Source organism: Neovison vison, chromosome 3 (genome assembly GCF_020171115.1).
Source record: "Neovison vison isolate M4711 chromosome 3, ASM_NN_V1, whole genome shotgun sequence".
In the NCBI taxonomy this organism is placed as follows: domain Eukaryota; kingdom Metazoa; phylum Chordata; class Mammalia; order Carnivora; family Mustelidae; genus Neogale; species Neogale vison.
In genome coordinates, this window is record NC_058093.1 from 160,605,010 (window position 1) to 160,632,976 (window position 27,967).

The 27,967-nt window shown below is 40.5% G+C and overlaps 2 protein-coding genes and 1 pseudogene across 3 annotated transcripts in view; 1 reads left to right on the forward strand and 2 right to left on the reverse strand.

Annotated features, from left to right (window-relative positions):
- The first annotated feature begins 842 nt into the window (after nt 1-842).
- On the forward strand, nt 843-11,477 carry ZNF24 (zinc finger protein 24). The gene is made up of 4 exons (XM_044243164.1): nt 843-918; nt 2,815-3,317; nt 3,566-3,713; nt 6,023-11,477. Exons 2-4 carry the CDS (start codon nt 2,898-2,900, stop codon nt 6,559-6,561), a joined length of 1,107 nt encoding a protein of 368 aa, XP_044099099.1. The 5' UTR covers nt 843-918; nt 2,815-2,897; the 3' UTR covers nt 6,562-11,477.
- Nucleotides 11,478-19,045: 7,568 nt separating this feature from the next.
- On the reverse strand, nt 19,046-21,542 carry LOC122903579 (annotated as a pseudogene).
- A 1,686-nt stretch (nt 21,543-23,228) lies between these two features.
- The window catches only part of ZNF397 (zinc finger protein 397), a 41,679-nt gene continuing 36,940 nt past the window's right edge, over nt 23,229-27,967 (reverse strand). Inside the window, exon 5 of one of the 2 annotated variants that reach the window (XM_044243159.1) lies at nt 23,229-25,120. In XM_044243159.1, the coding sequence (XP_044099094.1) occupies nt 23,375-25,120 (1,746 nt within the window). In that variant the 3' untranslated portion in view covers nt 23,229-23,374. Of the gene's footprint in view, nt 25,384-27,967 lie in introns of both variants that reach the window. The other variant, XM_044243154.1, reaches the window with a different exon arrangement.

Sequence of the window (27,967 nt, forward strand, 5' to 3'; positions counted from 1 at the left end):
TCCCAAGGAGCCTAAGAGCTGAAGTCAGAGTCGGGAGGCAGGGAACAGACCACAGGGACCCTTGCAGACCAGTGTAAGGAGTTTTTATATCACACTTAAGGCGGTAGGGATCCTTTGAAGGCCTATAAATAGGGGAATGAAGTGGGCTGGCTTGCTTTTCAAATGAAAACGTCAGCAGCTGTTTTGTGGTATAAAATGTCAAGTCTGAAGTCAGAAGATGACCATGCACTCTGCGAATTCACTGAGATCACTGTCAAAGCTCTTAAGAGTCTCATCTTGCTTGCCTGACAGATAATTTGGTCAAAATTAAGCTGCGTAACATGTGTGGGAGCCAAAGGTTGGAGTCATGCTTTGGTTTCAAATTTTGTCCCCCCCCCTTACTAGTTATGAGCTTTAGGCAAGTTATTTACTTGTGCCTCAGTTATCTATCTCGGCTGTGAAATGGGGACAAGAAAAGTTCTTGGCATCACAGATCTGCTGTAAAAACGATAATATAGGTAGCTGGTACAATGTAGTAAGCACTCATAAATACTCGCTTTTATTACTTCTTTCAGAGGGTTACTGTGAGCTTCGTATGAGATAATACCGCCTGTGAGACGGCTTGTGAAACCGTAAAGACGATCTTAATGGCAGAATTCTCTCTTTCTCTTCTCTTCTCTTAAGCGGAACACAGAACTCCCGGCTATCCGAGGAGAGAGGCGCGACGCCAAGCGCAGCCTCAAAGCGGTCATTGTCGTCGTGCCGCCCCTCCCCCGCCCGGAGCGCATCTCCCTGGCAACGCGGGGCTTCGCCTCTCCCCGCCTCCAGGGACCCGCAGACCGGAAGCAGTCCGCGCCGGGGGCTTCTGGGAAACGGCTTGTGAGCGGCGTTTCTGCGTCTGCTTTGGACAGCGAAGCTGCTGCGGATCCTGAGTTGGAGGTTTGCGCGAGCATGGGGGGAAGGGGGTGAGGGGGATGCTGGGCTAAGAGGCTGCGGACCTCTTGGCAAGAGTCAGCGAAGAAGCTTGGCGGGGACCTTCCTCGGCTTCTCTGGAAGCGCGGAGGACAGGCCGCGGTCGCCGGGTCCAGCAGTTGGGGGGCGGATAGCTGTAGAAGGAAAGCCAGATTGGACTTTCAGCACCATCGGAGAATCCCCCATCTCCTGTGCCTTCCGCGACCCTCGGTTCTCCCCCTCCCCCATCGGCCGGTTTTGTTCTATTTCAAGGCCTGGTGCCTCGCGGAGGGTTCTGGGACTCGTTTTGGGCGGAGGTGGGAGAGGGCGGGCCTTGCGCGGGGGCTGCCGGGGCTTGTAGTTCCGCTGGACGCGGACGGAAGTGCCGTCGCCCCGACGCTGTTGGGGCAGTGTGGTCTTTGGTCATCTGAAATCCGCCGGCGGGAATAAGGGGAAGAAGAGCTGGTGGACGCCAGGGCGGGAGCGGGATTTGCAGTGGAACTCCGCGGAAGTGAGGCGAGATCACCTGGAACGCGGCTCCCCTCCCAAACACTGTAGCGACCGCGGGCCTGGAGCAGGCTGCCGTAAGAGAACTTAAAAGGGAGAGAGATTTCTTTCCTGTAGAATGATAGAGGCTTTGATAAGGTAGGGTCCTGGAATAGGAACCAACGAATCTGTTGGCTAAACCCTATTTAAAAGGCCGCCACACTCCAGAGTAATTAAACCTGTCTGCATTCCTTCTCTGATAAGGTTTATTCTGTTAACGAACCTTGTTAGGATTACAGGAGGTTTTGTGAAATCTTTGGTTTTCAGATTCTGGGCCCTAAATAGATACACGGAGTAGCTGCGTGGCTCATTCCTAGTATGTGTTGGAAATGATGGCATGGGCATGACTGTGCAAATACAAGGAAAGGTTCAGAAATCGCAGCACAGGGTTTCTCTGAAGGTAGAAGCTGGGAAAGCTGTGAGTCATCCAGTGTGAGATGATGAATCTGGGCCGGCCGATTCAAGAAGTTATGGTGTTACACTAGTCCCCTCTTTTCATTGAATTTGCGGTGATCGGTGCGGGTCATTATGGATTTAAATGTAGTTACAGTGTCTGGGTGACTGAATAGTATTTGCATTTCATGGCACCTAGTGGTTAGTTTTCTTTTCAGTATTAATCTGTTACTGAGCGAGTGGATATTTTTTCACACATATTTTAAGCCCAGGGAGTTCTTGAACATTTAAAAGATCTTTCTTAACTCCTTAAAAAACATAACCCCTAAAAGCATTTTGTTAAATAATTTTTAAACAGTAACAGAAAAGCAGTCCCTGCTTTGAATGGAACTGCATGGGTCAGGGACCACAAGTCTTGAGTTGCAAGTAATGTGTTCCAGGGTCAAACGCATTTAAAAAAACACTGAGTTGGACAGGTTCCTACTTGGACTCTTTTGATTATTGAAATAAGGTTTGTTGACTTAGCAGGTCACATATTGGCCAGTTTTTTTCTAGAGGGCTGGATGGTAAATATTAGGTTTTTAAGACTATTGTGTCTGTTGAAACTACTCAACTCTGCCATTGTAGCATGAACCGTGGACAAATAAAATTATTTATGGACTCAAACGTTTTAATTTATCACTTTCACATGTCATGAAGTATTCTTATGGTTTTTTGCAACCATGTAATAATGAAAACTCTCAGTACGCGTTGTACAAAAATCGGTAGCAAGTCAGATTTGGCTGTGAGCTGTAGTTTGCCAGCTTCTGTAGGTTATTGATTGGAATTTTTAATCTGGTTTAAAAAAAAAAAAACAAGTATCTTTTACTTCCTTATCCGTATATGTTCAGATTCTTAGGATATTTGGTTATTTATGTTTGTTTGTTTTAATTTCTTTTCCCTCAGGAGTGCCTGTGAAGAAAACAGGGTATTTCCCTGAGGCCTGTATCCTGCCTTGATTGACTTTTCTTTAAGTATTATAAATCAGGATGTCTGCACAGTCCGTGGAAGAAGATTCAATACTTATAATCCCAACTCCAGATGAAGAGGAAAAAATTCTGAGAGTGAAGTTGGAGGAGGATCCTGATGGTGAAGAGGGATCAAGCATCCCCTGGAGCCATCTTCCTGATCCAGAGGTTTTCCGACAGCGATTCAGGCAGTTTGGATACCAGGATTCCCCTGGGCCCCGTGAAGCTGTGAGCCAGCTTCGAGAACTTTGCCGTCTATGGCTCAGGCCAGAGACACACACGAAAGAACAAATTTTGGAGCTGGTAGTGCTGGAGCAGTTTGTTGCCATCCTACCCAAGGAACTGCAGACCTGGGTTCGAGAGCATCATCCAGAGAATGGAGAGGAGGCCGTGACAGTGCTGGAGGATTTAGAGAGTGAGCTCGATGACCCAGGACAGCCGGTGAGTCTGCTCGTGTCACTCTCCTGGGTCAGAGGCACTGGCATAGCAGTAGGCAAAGCTCCTTAGTTAATTCTGCTCAGATTAAAAATAATGTTTATCCCCACCCTGCCCACCCCCCGACTGTTCCCCTCTAACCATGCTTTGTCATACAGGGCCCTGCAGTATGTGTGTCGTTATGGTTTCTCTTGCGTTTAGTTCTGAATCTTGTAAGATTTCTTCTCACCTGAGCCAAACTTCATTTTTTCCAGGTTTCTCTCCGTCGACGAAAACGGGAAGTTCTGGTAGAGGAAATAGTTTCTCAAGATGAAGCTCAGGGATTACCAAATTCTGAGCTTGACGCTGTGGAGAACCAGCTCAAGTGGGCATCCTGGGAGCTCCATTCCCTAAGGCATTGTGGTGAGGACCAAAACTCCAAGTGGGCTAGAGGGATACGGGGAGTGTGGGCTTTTTGTCCAGAACTCCTTGCTTGTTCCCACTAGGGGATAGGGAATAATCACCTTAACCTGGTTTTGTAGACATAGACACACTATAGGATCTTGATTCTTACAATGGTTTGCACACCGCAGTTTTTTAATTCTTAGGCATTAACATCAACAGCCTTTTCTTCCCTTTACCTCTTGAAGACCTGCCCATTTCAGGCTGACATTTGCCTTACGTTGAGCCAGCACCCACCTGTAGATTAGGTCCCTTTTTTATTTATTTATTTACTTATTAAGATTTTATTTATTTTTTGGAGAGAGAGAGTGTGTGACAGAGATCACGGGTGGAGAGGAGAGGGAGAAGCAGGCTCCCCACTGAGCCAGGAGCCAGACGCAGGGCTTCATCCCAGGACCCTGGGATCACGATCTCAGCCGAAGGCAGACACTTAACCACTTAACCAACTGAGCCACCCAGGCGCCTCTAAGTCCCTTATTTTGCATGCAGTATTCTCTGTCATCTGTTTCATATCCTTTCAGTCTCCTGTCTAATCTTCATGGCATTATAGGCTTACCTGAAGCCTCTTCAAATCCATTCTTTTTGTTGCTGACCACTGAAGTCTTTCTAAATTTTTGATTATTTTTGTTTTTTCTTCAACATCCTACTTAGAGCCTTTTTTTCCTAAGAAGCATCTTTTGTAGAAATGATCCTTGGATAAAACTCTTAACATTTTCCAGGTATTTATGCAAAAATAGGCTCTGTAGCTAAAATATGCTTTAAGCACAGAAAAATAAAAAACTCATGATTATAATAAGTCATTTAAACTAGTCTTTCCCAGTATATTGGAAATCGACACGATAGACTTAGTGTACTTTGATACAACCCAGTATATTCCTAAGCCTGCTGGGTTTGTGTTCCTATTTATTTGAGACTGCTTTGAGAATCTTTCAATGAGGTAGTTGTAAATAACGCTGGTATGTGCCACAGATGGGGTCTCATCACGTTTTCTTCCCGTCTGAGAGGACAGTGCTAGGTGACCAGAACTGGCGGGGTGAGGCTGACGTCTGCTGAGAGCCCGTAGTTTTACATGTTTTGTGAAACAGTCTTCTCTGGAATAAAGTTGGAGAACCACTGTCCTTGGTCATTGGAGGTGATATTTTCTTGGGCAGAAAATTTCTCCCCTGACTGAATTTTAGAATAGTTGTCCCGTATTTGTAAATGGCCTCATTTCAGGGGTCTGGTCTCTGCCACACTGGGGAACTTCTTTTGTTCTGTGCCATTTGTCCCCACATAACTTTAACACTTGTTTATCTGTTTTTCATGTCTCCACGCCTCCCTGATCCACTGCACCCTTCAGTCTCTTGTTGTTAGTCTTCTCTCTTGACTTTATCCCTTTTGTAATCATTATAGACTTGCTCACTGTTTACCACTTTTCTGATTGCTGCTGCTCACCCTCTAACTGCACTCTTCAAGGCTTGAAGTTTCAGGAAAGTCTGACATGAGACTTGCTCATACTGCTTCTTGCGGGAGTTAAAGGGTACAAATGTTGGTAGTTAATTCAGTTTTTTGTTTCACTGGACTCATTTAACTGAGGCTTAGAAATAATAACTCTAAGTACCATGGCAAATACCAAGTAGGGCAACCTTTATTTACAGGAAAACTGTCACTTTGCAAGAACCTGTTGAATATACGTGTTATGTCCTGAGTTAACAGGATACCCCCAGCTTATCTTCAGTTTCTTATTAGGACATCTTCTGGGTTCTGCTTTTAATGTAGTGTTGGCTGTAATCTGCCTGGTCTTGCTCATTTCAGAAATAGTCATTGCTTGTTATTTACACCGTAATAATCTGATGTAATTTCTCCCTTCCTCAGAACAAAAGAATATTGTAATGACCTCCTGATGGCCGGTTTTATATTTCTTATGACATTTCAACCAGACCTAGCTTGCATCACTTTGTCTGACAGTCTTAGAATTTGCCATCATTCTGCCCATTGTTTTCTGACTAGTACTGAATAGCCCATGTGCTTATGTTACCACTTTTATTCAGGTAATAACCTTTTAATTCCTCATTATGTTAGCATGCCATTACCTCCCTTAGCCTCTTAATCGATTGTTTCCCCTTTTTTTTTTTTTTTGGAGTAGGCCCCCTTACCACCAGTTTTCAGAGTGCTCTTTGTAGATATATGCAGGCTCTTTACTTTTAGTTCAGTTTTACTAAATTTTTCTTTAGGTCTGTCTCCTTCCAGAATAGAAAACGAGTGATAATAACATTTTTTCTTTATTTCAGACGATGAAGATAGGACTGAAAATGGAGCGCTAGCTCCAAAGCAGGAGATTCCTTCAGCAGCAGAATCTCATGAAGTTCCTGGCACTCTCAATATAGGTGTTCCTCAAATTTTTAAGTACGGAGAAGCCTGTTTCCCCAAGGGCAGATTTGAAAGAAAGAGAAATCCCTCTCGAAAGAAACAGCATATATGTGATGAATGTGGAAAACACTTCAGTCAGGGTTCAGCCCTCATTCTTCATCAAAGAATCCACAGTGGGGAGAAACCCTATGGATGTGTTGAATGCGGGAAAGCATTCAGCAGAAGTTCTATCCTTGTGCAGCATCAGAGAGTCCATACTGGAGAAAAACCTTACAAATGTCTTGAATGTGGAAAAGCCTTTAGCCAGAATTCTGGGCTCATTAATCATCAGAGAATCCATACTGGGGAGAAACCTTATGAATGCGTTCAGTGTGGGAAATCTTATAGTCAAAGCTCAAATCTTTTTAGACATCAGCGAAGACACAATGCAGAAAAACTTCTGAATGTTGTGAAAGTATAAGAAATTACAAAAAAAAATCAGCACTCAGGTCTTTTTCTTCAGAAATGAAGACAAAATTAAAAACATGAAATGATAAATAATAGTTTTATTTCCCTATATAGACTGTAGAAAATCCACTGGGAAATGTAGAAAATCTTCACCCACCATTATTTTATCTTGAAAGAAATGATGTCATACCTGCCTAGAAACTGAAATTTTCAACTTAATTCAGGTGTTAATGCCTAAATCTTCCTTGTGATATTTATATTATTACTTTTCCAAATAATGAACTACCTGATCCTTTGTCCCTTTAAAGTTTCCTTTTTAGACATACATTATTTCTTTGTTGATCATTAAAATGTTCTTTGCAAGGATACATTCCCTTCTACATTAAAAGGCAACATAGGAATCAAAATCTGAAAACCGAAACCATTTTTAAAAGATTTACCCTTCTGCTTCCTTTTACCTAATTTGAATATGCATTTCAGAAAATAGAAGATAAAGGATGACCAAAAGCCTCAAAGTAAAATGAGCCTTAAAACTCAGATAAGAAGTGATGGTGATAAAAGATCAAAAAGTGAATGGGACACCTAGATTGGGCAAGACAAATACTTTGATCCAAGAATTGAAGTATATCAAGAATTTATCTCAATGTAATTATCTGCCTGCAGGGAAACTCAAACACCGCTTATCCTGTCTAATTTGATGGCATCCCACTAATGAGAATCATGGTCTCCTGTGTTACCAGTAGAAAGTGGACAGTGAACAGTAAACACTTGTAAAACTATGAGAGTAGACATTCTAACACTAGGGAAGAATTTGTAGTGAACGGCAGTGTTGAAGGGCAAATGTAAACAGGAGGGTAATGGTCTGTCTTGGCTTTTAGAAATAAGAGACTTGAAGATCTAATTTATTATTTTGCCTTTTTTTGGTTAAGGACATAAAAATCCATGACAGGTGGGCAACAAGTATCAGGTTTGCTGTTTTATTCTTTTGGTACAAAAGGGTTGCACACCAGGCTAACAAAACAGCCATGCATTTATTATTAAACATTTTCTACCGACAAGGCACTGTGCTAGGTACTGTAACCCTACCATAGGTAGGTAGACATTTCTTCCACTGTAAATCATTGGGGATTTGGTCTAAAGCTGTTTCATGTGGGTTAGCTGCTTCCCTCTGTCTGAGAAGTCCTGGGGGAGGTCATCTCTGAGATTCACAGAGCCATAGTTCTCTTACCAGGGTGTGTATTTGGGGGAAAAGAAGACTCCGCTCATAGAGCTAGCCAGCTCTCCAGCAATCTTCAGAGGTGAGTCCAAGAAACTTTTAACACAGTTTGGAGGTTTGTGGGTCTTTAAAAAAAACTAATCAATCTCTAATAGCATTGAGGTTGTACTTACATGTTAAGTTGAATGGATTGTTCTATTTAAAAATAATAGGTTATTAACAACTAGTTTATTAACTATCAGAATTGATTGAACTATTTTTTTTTTAATTTTAAGTCTTAACACATTTTAAAAAATGTATAAAAAGTAATACATTGTAGTAGTAGGATTATATACTCCTTGGCTGAGAATCCCAAGTACTGTGGTTTTACTGTTTAGTGGAAAACTCTGGAAGTTAAAATAGAGAATATGAGGAAAGACTTCTTTATAGTGGGCATTAATTGTGTGGAAAATGACCCATGTGAATAAAAAGATTTCATAGTTCCAGAGATTTTGGTTACATCTGGTGCTTGGATCAAATTTGAAAATGGAAGGTGAGATTTGCATGAGCCTGTTAAAAAGCATAGTAATAAATGCAAGGCCAGCTGGTGGAAAAGTGAGGCAGAATGGAGCTTGTTTATAGATTTCCTGATAACAATTAATTATAAGAAATGTGCTTTATAGATTAAGATTTATTGAAGTATAAATATGTAGTAATGATATAATGTATTTTAAGTTATACAAGAAAATGTAGGGACTTTTGTTTGGGTCTTTTTCTCTTTGTGGCTGAGAGGAAACAAGTCAATGTCCAATAAAGCTATAAACTCCTCCGCTCTAAGATAAAACGATCTTGAGTTGATTTATTTATTTATAACTGGCTTCTTTCCAAGTAGGTTTTGAGGTGGCATATTTTTACTACTTCTGCTGAAATGACAGAGTTCTTGTATCAGAGTAGGTAAGAAGGGAGCAACCTCTCAATAGCTAGAATTTCACCCTTTTTTTAGATCTTACATCTTTCCTGTATACAAAGAAGCTTCCCTGTGGTACATTTGTCACAAATGCCAAAGATGTTTGGTATAATGTCAGAGCTTAGAAAAAGTGGTGTTAGACGTGGCAAATACGAGTTTATCTTGTCAGCTCTGATACCTGTGCGTTGTTTAGAAGGGATTCTGAAGCTAAGGCAAGGCTCGGTGGGGAAACTGGGCTGGACCCAAAAAGACTGGATTAGGATATATGGAAAAAGAAATGGTAGTCTGTGTAATCACCATCTTCTATTAGGCTAAGTCCCTAGACCAATTGATTTAAAGTAACTCTTCAGTGATTTATTATTTCATCCAGACATTAATTTATACCTCCGCAGATAGTCATAGTTAGCAATCTGGGGGCTGCCCAGCCTCTGATGAAGTGGTGAGCTGTCCATTGCCAAGCAGTGCCATCTGTTTGGTTAGTAAAAGAGCAGTCATTGTTCATGGCACGCAGACCGCTGATAACTGCCCAGTAGCTACTGAGCAGTTGCTCATTACTGCTAAAGTTTCTTTTGGTTTTCTTGGAGGTTAAACCCCCCAAATTTGATTTAGCAATGTGCGTATCACATTTAGTAAATTGAAGGGTGGGTTGTATGCATTGAGATAATCTGCACACCAGGCCTCAGATCAGTCACTATACCTATCTCACTTAGATTGGTAGGCAAGGAAAGAAAGATTCGGAGATTGTGTGACTTGCATGTGGCCAATTAGAGCTAAAACTCAAATCTAGTTTGTGATTTACCCCTGTGAACTTAACAGGGGTATCTGTCTTTTCACGGTGTAGTGAGTGGTGGCTGTTCAACCTTGATTTCTAAATGTCAGTACAGAAATGTTAAATGGAAAAAGGACATTCCTCTTCACACTCTTCCTCAGAAGTAATACTTACTTGGTTTGCTATTCTTCCAGACTTAGGAATATACATATTTAAGCAAAATGTGTTAATAGTTGACACTGAGGTTGCTGCGCATGGGCACTGTTGGAAGCGCTTTACCATGGATTAGCTCTTAGTCCTCACAGCAACCATATGACGTAGGTACATATCCCTGTTTTCCATGTACTGCACTGAAAATTGCCTCCCCTCCCTCTCACCTCGTTGTAGACATTGTTCTTTATGGCTGCACACTGCTCCATTGCATGAATATACTGTAGTTTATTTAACCCCTTATGGATGGAAAGGAAGTTCTTTCCAATTTTTTATTATAAAGGTATAGGTACCATCCTTATCCATCTATTTTGCTGCCTGTGTGGATATTATTTCTGTAGGATAAATAGCAGGAAATAGATTTATCAGGTCAGAGAATGTGCACATTTTAAGTGTTGAGAACTAGCACCAAAAAGATGGTACTAATTTGCAGCTCCCATCAGTAGAGTGCCTGTTTGCCTCCACTCCCACCAACCCTGAATCCTGAATGTTTTTACCACTCTGGTAGGTGAAATTTGTCTTTTTATTAGTAAGGAGGAACATCTTTTTATGTTTATTGGCCATTTCCATTTCCTGTTGAGAGCTGTTTGCCATTTTTCTTTTTTTAATTATGAAAGTATAAATGACTACCATCCCATTATACCATTATACTAAATACACAAGTATAAGAGCAGAGAGGCCCTTTTCTCCAGCACTTCCAGTCACATTCCACCATCCACAGTTTGACATAAATCCATCTAGCTGCCTTTCCATACATTTCCATATGAATATACAGAACAATGCTATTTTTACATAAAATCATAGATCTGTATTGTTCACCTTCCTTTTTCTGGTTTTTCCTTTAGTCTCAAAAATCCTGAGGTCTTTACGTTTCTTTAATGGTTGATTAGGATGCAATACTATGGAAATCCCATTATTCAACTATTCCCTTAACTTTTTCTCTTGCTATTTACACTGCCAAAGGAAACATCTTTTTCATATATTTCTGTGCACATGTGTGAATTTCTTTAAGATGGAGTTGTATGAGGTGGATAGTTGGGTCCAAGGATATGCTTTCTGATAGACCCATCTTAGCCTTCCCAAAGGTCTTCATAACTTTCTGTTTTTACCCTATGTATGGAAAGTGCTCATTTCCCCACATAGCCTTACCTACGCTTGGTAATTGCTATCTAATGGGCAAAAAAGAAAAAAAAATCATCTTGTATTTCCTGATTAATGGTGAGGTTGAGTTATTTTCATATGTTTATTATTGGCCACTTTTATCATGGATTGTTTGTTCATGTCCTTTACCTATAATAGCTTTTCTGTTGGGTTATGTGTGGATCTATGTTGTTGGGTGTTTTGGGGTTTTTTTTGTTGTTCAGCATCTCTTTCCCCATTGTCTGGTAACACAATCCTTATTTATTGTGGGGAACCCATTCCCTGTGGCTTAGATGAGTAGGTGACCCGGTTTGGCCTTCCTGAGTCCTGCAGCTTCTTAGCCACAGTGATTAAAAGAATGGGCATGTAACTCAAGCCAGGCTAAAGAGAGCTCTCAACAGAACTTCTGCTGGAACTATTGGAAAGAAGGCTCTACAGAGATTCCGTGAACTAAGGACTGTGTAAGCCTGAATTTACACCATGTGGAGAGAGTCTGAGGAGAAACTCAGAGGCTAGCAGAAAGAAATGAGAACTCAGTTCTGATGTCATTTTTCTGGAGGCCCTAGATCCAGCTGTGCCTAAAGCCTGCCCTACCTCCGAACTTTAAAGTTTTGTGAGCCAATAAAGTCCCTTTCTTGTTTAAAATAACTGAATTGGGTTTCTGTCCTGATTAATATAGGTTCTTTGTATTTTCTTACTGAATTGTAGAAAAACTTTGTAATTCTAAACTCTAGAATTAACACTTTATGCACTATATAGGTTAATAAAATTAGCATGGCCTTCCATGACTTGGCCTCTGTCAGCTTCTGCCATTTGTTACTCCACCCTGTCTGCACCACACACATAACATTTTACATTCCAACAATAGCAAAACATTGGCATTGGAACATCTGCGGATGAGAAGCTTTTTGCACAACTGTGTCTGACATTTCTCTTCCGTCCTTCATATAGATTCATTCATTAATCTAGGACTCAGGACTGGGGATTATGCTGCCAAGTCTATGCTGTACCCACCTCCAACCATTGCTCTTTGAATATTCCCCTCAAACATCCCCTATATGTGACCCTTGAAGCCCCTCCCCAAATACGATTCTCTGAGGCCCTAATTTTATCAGACCTGGGGATTTGAAGTTGCTAACATCCAAAACTTAGGAGTTCATGTCTGTTGCTTCTGTGTGTGGAAACTACACACAGCAGTAGAAAAAGGAAATGCATATTCATATGCCATGTGAATGAACGATGAGAAAATATTGGGGGGGGAGGGAAATTTGAGGAAAGATGGGAATAAATATAAGAAAGCAAGCCATGAGACTGGAGGAAAGACATTCAATGCGTGGGAACAGCAAGTGCAAAGAGCTTGATGTGGGAGCAATGCCTGATTTGTTCAGGAAACAGCAACGAGGCAGAGTCACTGACGAAGAATAAACATGAGGTAAAATAAGGGGTTAGCCTGCAAATAAATGAGGGAAAGGGGACCAGATTGTGCAAGACCTGGTTAGTCATTGGTAGGGCTATGACTTACTTTGAATGAGAAAGACCATTTTTGGGCAAAGAAGTAGCATAACTAGGTGCTAAGAATAGAACAAAGTGTCCAGCTCCATATGTAAATTCTTAAATAGTTCTTTTTTTTTTTTTGTCAGAGAGAGTGAGCACAGGCAGACAGAGTGGCAGGCAGAGGCAGAGGGAGAAGCAGGCTTCCTGCTGAGCAAGGAGCCCGATGTGGGACTCGATCCCAGGATGCTGGGATCATGACCTGAGCTGAAGGCAGCCGCTTAACCAACTGAGCCACCCAGGCGTCCCTTTGCATATTTTCTTTATGAAGGTAATAATAGAGTTTAGAAGTGAAAATCACCCAAAAAGTGACCCATGAGTCTACAATCTTAGTAACATCCCATTAACATTTTAAGTTTCTCTATACACATAAATAAATGTTCTGTCTATACCTATCCCCATCTGTACCTATTGCACTGATATTTACAACAGGGGGAAAAAGAGAAGAGTAAGGTGCCCATATCTTGGTTTGTTAATGCCTTCTTTCCTCTTAATTTTGGATCATCTGTGCTTCTGCCTGAATCCTCCACTGGCTTTAAGCTGTCCTCTCATACTTACTCAAAGGCATGTTTCCAACATTCTCCATCTTGCATTATCAATTTTCCTCTCTTGGATTTTTTATGATGCAAATTTTGTTTTGTTTTTAAATCATGAACACAAAAAATCCATTGGGCCAAGATGACCAGATCTAACTTGCCTGAACGAATGTGAAATATATACCATAAAGAATCAGAGAGATGGGAGCCCTGAGAGATGGGAAACAAGTGAAGCAACCTTGGGTTGTCTCAGTTTACTACCTGGAGAGAGTTTCTAGGCCTCAGCACAGGTAAGGAGAACTCAAGCGGAGCCTGGCACACTCCCTAAGTTCAGAAGATAGAGCAAGGGATCCTGGGAGGCCACAATGGTGGCTTTTGCCAGGCAATGTACCAGATAGGAAAGAACTAAACAGGGAACACTGGAGAGCTGCAGAGGGCACCCCCCCACCTCCAGCTGAGTACTGAAGAGCACATTTGTATAGGGAAACTACCTGAGGTGGGGATAAAAACATCCATAAGGATGAGAGAGAAAAATCACTGGAGCTCACCAAGGGTACCTGTTAGAAAATCTCATTCATAGGACGTCAGAACACTGGTTCTCAAGTGCAGTTTTGCCTGCAACTACTGCCCGCCCTCCCTGACATTTGGCAACATCTGGAGATGTTTTTTGATTGTTACAACCAGACAAGATGAGTTCTACTAGCGTCTTGTGGGTAGAGGCCAGAGATGCTGCTAAATAGCCTACAATGCATAACAAATTATCCAGCCCTAAATATCAATCTTGCTGATGGTGAGAAACTTTGGATTTGAACAGTAGGAAGGGTCCTGCCTCCTTAGCAGAGAAAAACTGAACCCTAGACTCATATTCCCTAAAAGATACTTCAGAGTAAGACCTGAGAGGATAAAACTGTATCCAAATAATTTAAATACATCCCAGAACAAAACTCAAGAATATATATAAAAAGAGAAAGTCCAGCACCTGCTAATGCACAATGCATAATGTCTGGCATCCAATCAGAAATTATAAATCAAGCAATGAACCAGGAAAATACAACCCATAATAAGAAAAATCACTCAATTACCCCAGAAATGACAAAGAATTAATAGACAAGCACATTAAGACAATTATAACTACATTCCATATGATTAAGAAGCTAGTGGAAACTCTGAACATGTTTGGTAGAGATATGAAAGGTATAAAAAAGCAACCAAACTTCTAAAGACAACTACAATGTCTGAGATTTTAAAAAATAAAAAGCAAAACCAACAAACAGATGGGATTAATTGTAGTTAAGGCATAATAGAAGAGAGGAAGAAAAAGAAATTATATAAGACATACCAATAGAAACTCTCCAAAATGAAAAATAGAGGAAAATATCGAGAAAGAATGCATAGAGCATCGACTTGCTGTGGTACAATATCAAGTGCCTGATCTGTGTAATCATAGTCTGAGTCCTCAAAAGCAAGAGAAGTATAGAGAAATATTTGAAAAAATAATCTATGGATTGCAGTACTTATGGGGAAATTTATAGCAATAAAACAGAAAAAAAAAAGTTGTGGGGCACCTGGGTGGCTCAGTTGGTTAAGTGCCCAACTCAATTTCAGCTCAGGTCATGATCTCAGGGTCCTGAATCCAGTCCTGCAGCAGCCTCTGCGCTTGGTGTGGAGCCTGCTTGGGATTCTCTCTCCCTCTGCCCCCTGCCCCCACTCCTGTGCACTTGCTCACTCTATCCAAAAAAAGAAAAAGTCTTAAGGTGAGCTACCTCGCCTTCCATCCTAAGAAACCAAAATAAGAATAAATTAAACCCAAAGTATAGAGAAGGAAGGAAATAGCAAAGATCAGACTGGAAATCAACAAAATAACACAAAAGCTAGAAAAAATTTCTATATTCTTTTCAAACCAAGAGTTAACTTATAAAAAAGATTAATAAAATTAATAAACTTCTAACCAGATTGTTGGGGAGTGGGAGGGGGGAATGTGGGAAAAGAAAGAGAAAATAAATATTATGTCAGGAATGAGAGATGTGACATTACTGTATGTTAAACAAATTCTTATCCACATAAAGAGTTGTAGTAAAGTTTGCTCACCTCCATATTGCTGATTCCAATACTCATTTACTAGACATCTATTGATTACACCATCAGCAGTATTTTGCACAACTGACATATTTACATTTGGCTTCAAGAACAACATGTTTGGTTTTTCTCTAACCTCATGGGGCATTTCTCCTCAGTCTCAATGCAGCTCTCTCTTCATCTCTCTGGACTTCTATGTGCTGTGGTGCCTGAGGGCTCAGGGTTCAAGTCTCTTTCCTTTTCTATCTCTATTTTCTTCCTGGGTGATCTCATCTGGTCTGGTCTTCTTAAATTTTACCTATGACTGCAAAGTCTGTATCTCAGCCTAGACCTCTTCTCTGAACCACAGGCTCATATACCCCAGCAATAGCAACTCAGCCTGCTTTAGTCTGAGTCCCTAAGGAAATAGGGCCTAAGATAAAAACAAAACCAAAAATGACAAAACCAAAACCTTATTGCTAAGCCTTTTTTGGGGTGATGCAATCCCAGAAAAGGTTGAGGAGGGTAAATGGGAGGTGAAGGAAGGAAGGAGAGCACATACAAGTGGGTGTTGCTGGGGCATCTCATAGCTTCCCAACAGCTGTTTGCCTAGTCTCACTGTGTGTTTTGAGCACCAGCGCGGTGGGGGAGCTCACCATGGCGGCAGAGGAGGGAAAAGATGTTTCTGCAGACTCTCCTGCCCTCTGGTCTGTTTCTACCACTGAACGAGAATTCCTCCACACTTCCAGGTGGTACCATTCAGCCTCACACAAGAGGAGCTGCAGGCCAGAGGTCAAGTACGAGTCAGTAGCTCCCTGGACCTGCAGTTCTGTGGCCCTGCAACTGCAGGGGTGGATGGTTCAGGCAGTAGTCTTAGAGGGTTATGGGTATCCGAGCAGGACACCCACTGTGCAAATAGGAAGCATCTTGTAAAGTGTTTGGAAAAATGACTAATTCAGCATCTTAAACCTAACATACCCCAACGTCAAACCTTTAATTTCTCCCACACCTGTTCTTCTCATAGTCTCCTTTTTCTTAGAAAGTGGCAGTTTTGTCCTCCCAGTTGCTCTGGCCAATAGTCTCCCTGCTTCCCTGCTTGCCCTACTTCACTCAGTTCACAGCACAGCGGTCAGCTCATACAGAAGTTCATAGAGAATGCAGACCATGTCACTTTGGCTTAAAATCCTCTTCTTTTTTGCTCCATTTAATTGTCAAAGAGGCACTGCATCTCCCACTTACTCTTAAACTATTTGGAAAAAAACTCTACAGATGATAGATAAATAGGTAGATAGAGAGATATCTGGTTAGACAAAACAGGTAGAGAATTACAAAGAAATTATAACAAAATGCCAACACCTGGGGAATCTGGGCGAAGGGTGTATAGGAATTCTTTGTACTATTCTTGCAATTTTCTGTAAGTTTGAAATTATGTCAAAAGTCAAAGTTAAGGAAAACATAATGGCCCAGTAAGGGTGAATTACTAAAGGAAAATCAGGGTGGGTGCTATTATTGAGAAAGCTTGGGGTGGGGCCGGGGTGGGGGGAATACTGAGAAAGCAACTATAAATATCCACCATAGCCATAATTTAACGTGATGTTGTGAAGCTGTGCTTACAGACATATAAAATGTTATTAACAATGGAGAAAATTCAGTTTACCATTACCAGTATTATTTTTGGAAAAATAATACACACACACACACACACACACACACACATATATATAGAATGGCACACATCAAATTTCTAGGTTCACAAAATAGACTTCTTGAGATAATGACTTTTATCTTTATTCTTTTACATATTTTACATATTTTTTGCTATTTACAGTAAGTTAGCAGTATATTTATAATCAGCAAAAAAAATCAAAATCAATAAAATTAAGAAGGAAAGTTCTCATTTAGGTCAGGAGTCAGCAAACGTGGCCCTTCTGTAAAGGGCCAGATAACCAATATTTTCAGCTTTGCAGGCCCCACAGTTTCAGTTGCAACTCTGCAACTCTGCCATTGTAGCAGAAAGCAGCCATAGATAACACATGAACAAATGGGCATGGCTGGGTTCCATTAAAACATATTTACAAAAACAGGTGGCAGTACCTAGTACTTTGCTGACCTGTAATTTAGATGGGTACCCTTTTCCCTAAAGAATGGCTTACAGGCAGGGTGCCTGGGTGTCTCAGTTGGTTAGAAGTCTGCTTTGCCTCAGATTATGATCCCAGGGTCCTTGGATTGAGCTCTGCAGAGACCCTGCTTCTCTCTCTCCCCTGCTTGTTCCCTCTAGCTCTATCACTCAAGTGAATAAATAAAATCTGAAGAAAAAAAAAAAAAAGGCTTACAGGCAAGAAATATTCCCCTTCCTATGGAACTTCGTATGGGGCCTCCTGGACCAACTGATGGTCTGAGAATTCCACTGGCTCCATGCTCTGAATAAGTAGGTTAAATGAAATTCAGTGAAAATATCTAACTCAAACCACGTTTATAAACAAGTAACAAACCCTTTGCCTAGAGAAGTGGAATGTGGTAAGTATGCATTGTATGATATTGTAGATGGATTTGGTCTGTCAGAGAACTGGATCCCAACTGTCTGAAAAAAATACTCCTTTTAATATGCCCTGGGGGCTCAGCAGCACCTCCCTGACTGCTGGAGTGATCAAAGGCCTGAAGGGAGTTCGAAAATCTAGAAAAAGCTGGGGTCCTCCTGGTCTCGTTCCAGGAATGAAGTCTTGCTCTGTAAAGAGCATAATCTACAGCTTCCATAAAATTAGCTGGGTAATGTACCATCTTTTGCTATTGTAAGGGCCTATTTAGGCAGAGCAATTCCATCTGGTTAAACTGATTTTGTTGTTTATGCGGTAAAAAACTTAGGGACGCCTGAGTGGCTCAGTTGGTTAAGCAGCTGCCTTCGGCTCGGGTCATGATCCCAGGGTACTGGGATCGAGTCTCACATCGGGCTCCTTGCTCGGCGGGGAGCCTGCTTCTCCCTCTGCCTCTGCCTGCCTCTCTGTCTGCCTGTGCTCGCTCCCTCTCTCTCTGACAAATAAATAAATAAAATTAAAAAAAAAAAAAACTTAAACTGACCCTGCCACCACCACCACCCTGCCCCCCCCAGGGGAACTTACTTAAAATCAAGTCCGGGAAACTAGTAAAATATGGTGGACCAGTCCCAGGTAATAGAGCCCAAACACAAGAGCGGGTCAGGCCAGGTGGAAACATCGAATCGTGGAGTGCGCATACTGTCTCCCTAGCTACCAAGGAGTATGAGCCCTGCCTTTTGGGTGCCTTTTAGGTGCCAATTCTGACCACAGTGATAGGCTAGTTCAAATATCTACTATAGAGTAAATTGTAATTCAATTGGCCACCCGTGTGTGACTTAGCATGACTATGCAACTTTCTCTGTGTGTTATAATCTTATTGGCCACCTGTGTGTGGCCAGGCTCAACCACATAGCCTTTGCCTTTTAAAAGGTAGTCTGTAAGGCAGTGAGAGGGTCGCCCTCTCTGTAAGAGGCGGCCCCGAACAGTCAGTTTGATTCTCGATGCTTGGTGCGAAATAAAGTTTTACTTGACCCTCGCTTTTTATCAATCTCGCTCCTTTGATTACGGACCCATCACTATTACCTTGAAGAGACTGTGGAAGATTGGTTTACTTCTTCCTTTAACATCTGGAAGTATTCCTCACTGTGGTATCTGGCCTGGAATATTCTTTATAAGAAAAATTTAAATTACAATTTCCTTAGTAGACCCCAAATTGTTTAAATTTTATATTTCTTCTTGAACTAATATGGGATAACATTTCAAAATTTTTGATGAAATTATTAGTCGTATCCTTTATATTCTCTCTGTAACAGCTATAGATGTGCATTGATGGCCATGTTTGTGCTCCTTACACTGACAGATGGTACTTCTCTCTCTCTTTCTCTCTCTCTTTTTTTTTTCTTGATCAATTTTGCTGGGGCATTCTCAATTTTATTTCTTTCAAAAGCTGAACCAAAATATTTGTTTTCTGTTTCATTAATTCATGCTCTACAATTTCTTTCATTTCTTTTTTTTTTTTTTAAAGAAACTGTGTATTGTCTATCGACCACATTTCCATTTTCTGTTTAATGGTCTGTGGAAGAACAGCTTAAAGCCACTCAAGGGTTAGTCATTCCTCTCCATTCAGGGACCTGAGCAGTGGGAACCGCAGACCACCCTTCAGGAGGGATCCACTGACAAGGCACGGAGGTCACCCGCATGCCTTCAGAGCGGTCTGCGACCTCAGGCTGAGGAGTGGTAAATCCAGGAGCTGGAGCCGTCCGTTCACTCTGAAATTCCTCTGTGGTCACAGCCTTTTCAGCAGCGGTCTGCTCTGCCCCTACAATCTCTTCAGAATCTCTGTGGAAGGAGAGGTCTGGGAGGACCTCCTCTAGCTGTACCCAGGACCTGGTGCCACGCATGCGCAGACCTCCCTGGGTGGCACCCTCCACATCAGACCCACTGAGTGAGCTCCCTTGCCTATGGGATGGCGATGTCCACGTACAGCAGATGGGTTGCTCTACCATGGCTGTGGTGGGCAGGTCAACACCAGACACATCTGTGGTCAGCCCTGGCAGCAGTAACCACCAGAAGTCTTTGTTTCTGGAACACTCCCTGGATCTGGTTAATGAAGGCTCTCGAAGTGAAGCGGCCAGCCATAGTGGGGGGGGTCCAAGGATGGCAGCAAACTTCCGCACAACTCGTTGGCCAGTATTCCTGAAGGTCATGACCCTGACATCAGTTGGGTTTCTATGGCAACAATGGCCTGAGCTGCCAACAGAGGCTACTCCTAGGTTCTCTCCAAATTTATGCTAAAGATGCCATCACTTTTCCTTTTGTAGATGTACTATTCCGCTTAGAAGTCAAGTTGGTACCCCCTGAGTGGGTTCCTGCTGCAAGGAATTTGAGAACACCCTCTTCCTTCATTTGGAGAACATCAAATATTCTGGACATTGTGAAAATTTCCCTTTAAGCTACGATGGGAACCCAGAACAGCACTGTATGAACCTCTCTCTACATTCTTTCTTTAGATCTACTTACTATTCTTTTTCTAACTTCTCGCAATGGATATTTAAATCAGTGGATTGTAGCCCTGTCTTTCCTAATATAGGCACTGAATGCCATAAATTTCTCTTTAATCAGGGCTTTAGTTCTTTCCCACAATTTTTACTGTTATTCAGATGAAGATACCTTCCAAATTTCCACTATGCTTACTTCTTTTACCTATAGGTGATTTAAATTGTCTTGGTTTCTAAACATTTGGGAATCTATTTTTTAGTGTGTGTGTGTGTTACTGATTTCTAGCTAATTTTATAGTTATCTGAAAACATATGCTAAGTCTTCCTGTCCAATGTGGTAGCCACTAACCAGATATGACTATTTAATTAGAATTAGATAAAATGGTGTTCAACAGTCACATTAGCCACATTTTAAGGGATCAGTAGCCACATGTGGCTAGTGACTATTAGCTATGTGATTACTGTATTGAACACTACTGACAAGAACCTATTAAGTTCTATTGGACAGCACTACACTAAATTATTTCAGTCTGATGAAATTTGCTGAGGCTTGCTTTACAAACCAGCACATGGTCAGCTATGGTAAATGTTCTTGTACACCCAAAAGGAGTTTTCTGCCAGTGTTGGTTGCACTGTTTTCTGTATGTTAAGTAGGTCATTTTATTAACATATCCTGTATGTCCACATGTACTATATTCTTAAACATTTTTTTTTCTGCTTGTTTACTGAGAGAGCTGTGGGGAAGTCTTCCACTAGGATTGTAGATTCATCTTTCTCATTTTAGTTTTTCTGTCAATTATAGCTTTATATACTTTGAAGCAAAATTATTAGATGTATATACTTCGGAATATTTGTATTTTCTTGGTAAACTGACTCTTTTATCAATAAAAATGTCCCCTTTTATCTATAGTAAGCCTTCAGTTTTAAGGTCTACTTCTTGTCTAATAATGGTACAGTGATTAACAGCTTTCTTTTGGTTAGTGTTTTAATGGAGTATCTTTTTCCATACTTTAATTTTGAATTCCCTGGATCCTTGCTCTTACAGTGGGTCTTGCTCGAGCACGTACCCTATAAACTATAAGAAATGCAAGAATTTTTCTCAACGTTCATTTATATGTAATATAATCACTGATGTAATACAACTACTAATCTACCATGTTCCTTCTCAACACTTGTTATTGTCAGACTTTTAAAAATCATATTTATATATATGTAGTGTTACTTTTGTAACTCGTTTCTAAAACCTAGTAAACAAGTGGATTTAGAAAACTGGGGAAAGTGGAGAGTGCAGGAGGACTGTATAGCAAAGTGCTTAGCAGTGCAATTCGCCAGGATAGGGAATTCAGGAAGATATCATGGGGGTGTGTAGGAAGCAGTTGGTAGAAATGTGCAGTAAGCAGTTGGCTCTTAAAATTTATCCTCAGGAGAGAGGGGTAAACTTGATACAAATTTCATCATCCTATTTCTTTACTTTTTAAATCGCCCAAAGAATAAAGCTAATTAATTATACCTTTTCCTATTCCCTTCTCAACTTACTGTCATGTCAATGCCTCTTAGCTCTTCTGCTTATGACCCTCACGGTTTTATTTCCAGACTTCAAAAGTTTTTCTTTCTGCTCCTTCCCCATTTTATTTTACTCTTCTGAAGGCAGTAAGATGATCATACCATTCCTTGGTTTAAAGATCTCAATGGCTTTCCATTATCTTGAGAACAAATACAGAAATATGAAACTCAATCCTATTATAACTAGTACTCTTCCATTTTACGTGATACTAAATGCCAGAAAGTTGAAGTGCCTGCTTGTTTAGCATCATACTCCTTAGCAGTCTTTTCTCATACTTCATTTTGATTTCCACCTTATTCTTACCCTCTTAAGTACATGTTTTAGTCATTATTTGCAAAAACACTTGAGAGTAGGGGCAGGAACCATTCCTATCCCCTTGAGTAGTACTCAGTAGTGCCTGACACTGAATGTGTATTGAATGAATAAGCACATACTCCACATCATTTCTTACACCCTCTTGCTTCTGTGACTTTGTTGACTACTCCCTTCCTGACTCTATGCCTCTAATCCCATCCTTCAAAACTCAAATCTCTGGAGCTCCCCAAACTTTCTTTCCAATTAGAATTGAACCCTACTTCCTCTTATAATCATCATATCTACCTCTATGATTGTATTGAGCCATGTGTTTTCTTTATACATCAGACTTTATCATATATGCTTTGTATATTCTCTGTGTATACCACAAAACCTTTAAAAAATGCCTTGCACATTGTAGATAACAATAACTATTAAAGTGATATAGTAACTGGATGATTATAGGGAATAGTCAGCGTATAGCAGTGGAATCTTAACAAATGGTTAATACTAGAAAAACAATTTCAAATTTTTCTTAAATAAGTTTCTATTTTTCAATTGAAAACTTTGCATATAGTAGCCTATTACCATATGTATATCAGAAATCAACAAACCAGTCTGATGTTACCACTTGAAAAAAATCGATGTCATTTTTAGACAGAATATGGTATACAAATTAGTCATGTGGGCACTACTTCAGCTCTCATTTTTGTTTATCTATAGATGACATAGTGCTAGACTCTGACATATGGAATTTCAAAAATTGTCTCATATTTAAGAAACCGTGATTAAATGGTAATATGGAAGAAATGATTTCAAACCACTGGTCTATGGGCTGCATTACTGAAAGCAAAATAAGTCCGTATTTTCTGTCCGTATTGCAGGAACCTGAAAATTCCTACTCTTTAGGAAAACCGAAACTAGGGCAAAGAAAAAAAATTTTTCTGAGAAAATAGGGCACTGGAATTATGTAGTTAACAAGTTTAATACCAGAATATCATAGCATGTTCACACACAGGGAATTTAATGACAGATTAAGTAATGTGAGCATAAGGTAGGACTCTCTGTTGTCAGGTGGTAAGTGGCATGCCGATTATGAGTGAACGCCAATTAAGATGTAGAAGGGGTTTAAGTTTTCCCCACATTCTCTAATGTAACTTCTCTGATATATAATAATTAGGGCTCACTAAAGGTTTGAGATAATGACACTAATACATTTCCTTCTGAGCTGACTGCACACCCCATCACACTGATCTTTACAGTATCTGATAAGGTTCTGCATTAATATTGTTATTCATTTCTTATAATGATAAAACTCTCCCCTTGGCTTGTTTTGTTTTTTCATTATAACAGACAGAAATTTCTTTCCATTGTTGCTGACATTCAGTAAAATTTATTCATATTGAAGGTTTTCTCAATTACTCATGGAACTCAGAATCTTAAGTTTAGTAATGTCTGAGCTCTCAGTTAAACTTTCATTGTAGAACTTAGTGTTTTCTGTCCAGTGTGTTTCCTTTTAATGTAGCACAAGAGTTGAGCACTGATTAAAACCATTTTCATAATCAATAGCATTCCTAACATTTTTTTCTGGTATAGTGTCTCTGGTATGAAATAAAGTCTGTGAATACTCTGAAGGTTTTCCCACATTTATCACACTTAGCCTGTCTTCCTCAGAATGGACTGTCTCATGATTAATAAGCTCAGAGAGCTGGCTAAAACTTCTGTTGCACTGGACACACATGTGGGGTCTCTCCCCAGTGTGGATTCCCTGGTGTTCAGTAAGCTCAGAGCATGTGCCGAAGGCTTTCCCACATGCATCACATTTACATGGCTTTTCACCAGCATGGATTCTTTGATGGTTAATGAGATCAGAGCGCCGACTAAAGCTTTTGCCACACTGATCACATGAATATGGTTTTTCTCCAGTGTGGATCCTCTGATGTAGGATAAGAGCTGAGCACTGACTAAAAGCCTTTCCACACTCAGGACATTGATAGGGTTTTTCCCCAGTGTGGATTCTCTGGTGTTTGATAAGGTCTGAGTTCTGGCTGAAACTTTTGCTGCACTGTGTGCATGGGTATGGTTTTTCTCCAGTGTGAATTCTCTGATGAAGAATAAGGTCAGAACTCTGGCTGAAGGCTTTCTCACAATGATCACAATGATAGGGCTTTTCCCCAGAGTGCACTCTCTGATGTTTGGTGAGGTCTGAGCTTTGACTGAAACTTTTATTGCACTGATTACATGCATACGGCTTCTCTCCAGTGTGTATTCTTTGATGTTTAACGAGGTCTGAACGACGACTAAAACTTTTAGTACAATCACTGCATGGATAGGGTTTCTCTCCAGTGTGGATTCTCTGATGGAGAATAAGATTTGAGCTCTGACTAAAGGTTTTCCCACACTCATCACATTCATAGGGCTTCTCTCCTGTATGAATTCTATGATGTTTAACAAGGTCTGATCTTCGACTAAACATTTTGCTGCACTGGCTACATGGGTAAGGTTTCTCTCCAGTGTGAATTCTCTGATGATTCATGAGATCTGAAAGTCTACTGAAGGTTTTGCTACACTGATTACATGGATAGGGTTTCTCTCCAGTGTGAATTCTCTGATGCAGAATAAGGACTGAGCTCTGATTAAAAGCTTTACCACATTCATTACATTTATAGGGTTTCTCTCCAGTGTGGATCCTTCGATGTTTAATAAGATCTGAGTTTTGACTGAAACTTTTGTTACACTGATTACATGGATATGGTTTCTCCCCGGTGTGAATTCTCTGATGCAGAATAAGATCTGAGCTCTGGCTGAAGGCTTTTCCACACACATCACATTTATATGGTTTCTCCCCAGTGTGGATTCTTTGATGTTTTATAACATCAGAACTCTGACTAAAATGTTTGTTACACTGGTTACATGTATAAGGCTTCTCTCCAGTATGGATTCTCTGATGCTTAACCAGATCTGAGCGCTGGCTAAAACTTTTACTACAGTGACTGCACTGATAGGGTTTTTCTCCTGTATGGATTCTCTGATGGATGATGAGATCAGAACTCTGACTGAAGGCTTTCCCACATTCATCACATTGATAAGGTTTTTCGCCAGTGTGGACTCTTTGGTGTTTAATAAGGTCTGAGCTCCGACTGAAACTTTTAATGCACCAAGTACAAGGATAGGGTTTCTCTCCAGTATGAATTCTCTGATGCAGAACCAGAGCTGAGCTCACACTAAAAGCCTTTCCACACTTATCACATTCATAGGGTTTCTCCCAATGGGTTCTTCGATGCCTAATAAGGCCTGTACTCCAAGCAAAGCTTTGCCCACATTCATCACAGTTATGCTGTCTTCTTTTAAAGAAATTTTGATCCTTCTCATTTAATTTATCCCCAAATTCACAAAATCCTCTGCATTCAGAATCCTGGAGAACATCATCTCTGGGGTTGCCAGACTCTTCAGGCAATGGTTCAATTTTTGTTGTAATTTCCTCCTCTGAAGTCACCTCTCCAATCTTGGTCTTAGTCTCACCACCTAGAACAATAAAAAATCCAAATGGAATGTATTCTTCATACTGTATATCACAATATGAGAGTGCTCTAAAACACTGAAAATTATCCTCTAAAAGAGCAATTAGGAAGAATCAATAAGTAATGGATCATAAGAACCATGTATTGAAATGGTTTACCAGATATGTCCTGCATATGTTTGTCACAGGAGATCTGGGAATACTGAAACCTAGTCACAGTAATTATGAAAGTTTTGACTAAATTAAAACTAATACACAAGCAACTTATGAACATAAGTAAGGTAAGCAATATGAAAGAGTACTTGAGGGATAGCGGAGAAGGAGAGAGAGAAGGCAGCAGTGGCAGCCTGGCTGTCACTGGGAAGACCACCAACCAGCCTGATCAGAGGCTACTATTGGGGGTTAAGGCAAGCTCTGTTTAGTATTACTAGCCAATGCAACAAGACATGAAAAATAGGGGTGCTTGGGTGGCTCAGTGGATTAAGCCGCTGCCTTCGGCTCAGGTCATGATCTCAGGGTCCTGGGATGGAGCCCCGCTTTGGGCTCTCTGCTCAGCGGGGAGCCTGCTTCCCCCTCTCTCTCTGCCTGCCTCTTGGCCTACTTTACTTGTGATCTCTGTCAAATAAATAAATAAAATCTTAAAAAAAAAAAAAGACATGAAAAATAAATGAGAGATATAAACAAGAAAAAAGTCAAACTGTCTTCACTTGTAGACTATACAATCATGTATATAGAAAATTCTAAAGTTAGAGGGGCGCCTGGGTGGCTCAGTGGGTTAAAGCCTCTGCCTTCAGCTTGGGTCATGATCCCGGGGCCCTGGGATTGAGCCCTACATGGGGCTCTCTGCTCAGTGGGGGGCCTGCTTTCCCCACTCTCTCTCTGCCTGCCTCTGCCTACTTGTGATCGCAGTCTGTCAGATAAATAAATAAATAAAATCTTAAAAAAAAAAGTTATTAGAACTCGTACATGAGTTTATTAGAATAACATACAAAACCCAACTATTTTAGTATACTACCCATGAAAAATTAGAGCCTAAAATTAAAAACATTTTTAATTACACCAAAAATAAAATATTTAAAAACAATTCAACAGGGGCACCTGGGTGGCTCAGTGTGTTAAAGCCTCTGCCTTTGGCTCAGGTCATGATCCCAGAGTCCTGGGATCGAGCCCCACATGGGGCTCTCTGCTCAGCTGGGAGCCTGCTTCCCTCTCTCTCTGCCTGCCTCTCTGCCTACTTGTGATCTCTGTCAAATAAATAAATTAAAAAAAAAAAAACAATTCAACAAAATACGTGTATATGTTTATAATGAACACTATAAAACACTACTAAGAGAAGTTAAAGAAGACATAATAAACAGAAATATATGTCATCACTTATGGAGAGGAAGATTTAATATTGTTAAGATGGTGGATTTCTTGGGGCGCCTGGGTGGCTCAGTGGATTAAGCCGCTGCCTTCGGCTCAGGTCATGATCTCAGTGTCCTGGGATCGAGCCCCGCATCGGGCTCTCTGCTCAGCGGGGAGCCTGCTTCCCCCTCGGTCTCTGCCTGCCTCTCTACCTACTTGTGATCTCTCTCTCTGTCAAATAAAATAAATAAAATCTTTAAAAAAAAAAAAAAAAGATGGTGGATTTCTTCCCAAACTTTGCTATAGGTTCAATGCAACTCCAATCAAAACCTCAGCAGGATTTTTTCATAGAAATTGACAAACTGATTCTAAACTTTATGTAGAAAGGCACAGAAGAGTCTAAACAATTTTGGAAAAGAAGAACAAAATTAAAGAAGTTACACTACCAGATTTCAAGCTTTATTATAAGGCTATAGTAATCAAAGCAGTATGGGACTGCATAAGGACAAGCATATCCCGTAATGGAAAAAGACTGAGTCCATAAATAGATCCAAACATTTATGTAAAACTGATTGTCAACAAAGTTGCTAAGAAAATCAATGGTGAAAGGACAGTCTTTTTCAAACAAAAGATATTGTTATATCTTTTCAGCTCTAACAGTAACGTAAATTAACCCTCTTTTCTTATGCTATATACAAAAATTAACTAGAAATGTAATATAAACATAAACATAAAAACTAAAACTATAACACTTCTAGAAGAAAGCAAAGCACAGATGACAAAAGTTAAGGCACAGAACTGTGAGAAAATAAATTGCAGTTTAAGCCACACAGTTTTTGATACTTTATTATGGGAGCCCTAGCAGACAAATAAAGCATGTTTTTGAACTGTATACATTTATGGAATTATATCACATATATTCTATTTGGGTTTTTTTTTGCTCAACATTATGTTTGGAAAATTCGTCCATATTCAATCGTGTAACTGCAGTCTACTGATGTTCACTACCATAGTGTGACATATACCACAATTTATTTAGCCATTCTCCTTCAATGGACAGTAATATTTTGTTATTTCAAACAATGCTCATATGAATCTGCTGGTACATTTATCTTTATGCACATATTCAAGTGTTTCTCCAGGTTACATAAACTTAGGACCAGAACTGCTGGGTCTTATTGTTGAGTTTGAGTTCACACTGCTCTATATGCTAACCAATATTAAGTCTATCCTCTTTTTAAC

What these genes read in the sequence shown, in the direction of transcription:
- ZNF24 (XM_044243164.1), top strand. Translation starts at nt 2,898, where the DNA reads ATGTCTGCACAGTCCGTGGAAGAAGATTCAATACTTATAATCCCAACT. An exon ending in TCGATGACCCAGGACAGCCG is followed by an intron (nt 3,318 to 3,565) that starts GTGAGTCTGCTC and finishes CATTTTTTCCAG; the next exon opens with GTTTCTCTCCGTCGACGAAA. An exon ending in CCATTCCCTAAGGCATTGTG is followed by an intron (nt 3,714 to 6,022) that starts GTGAGGACCAAA and finishes TCTTTATTTCAG; the next exon opens with ACGATGAAGATAGGACTGAA.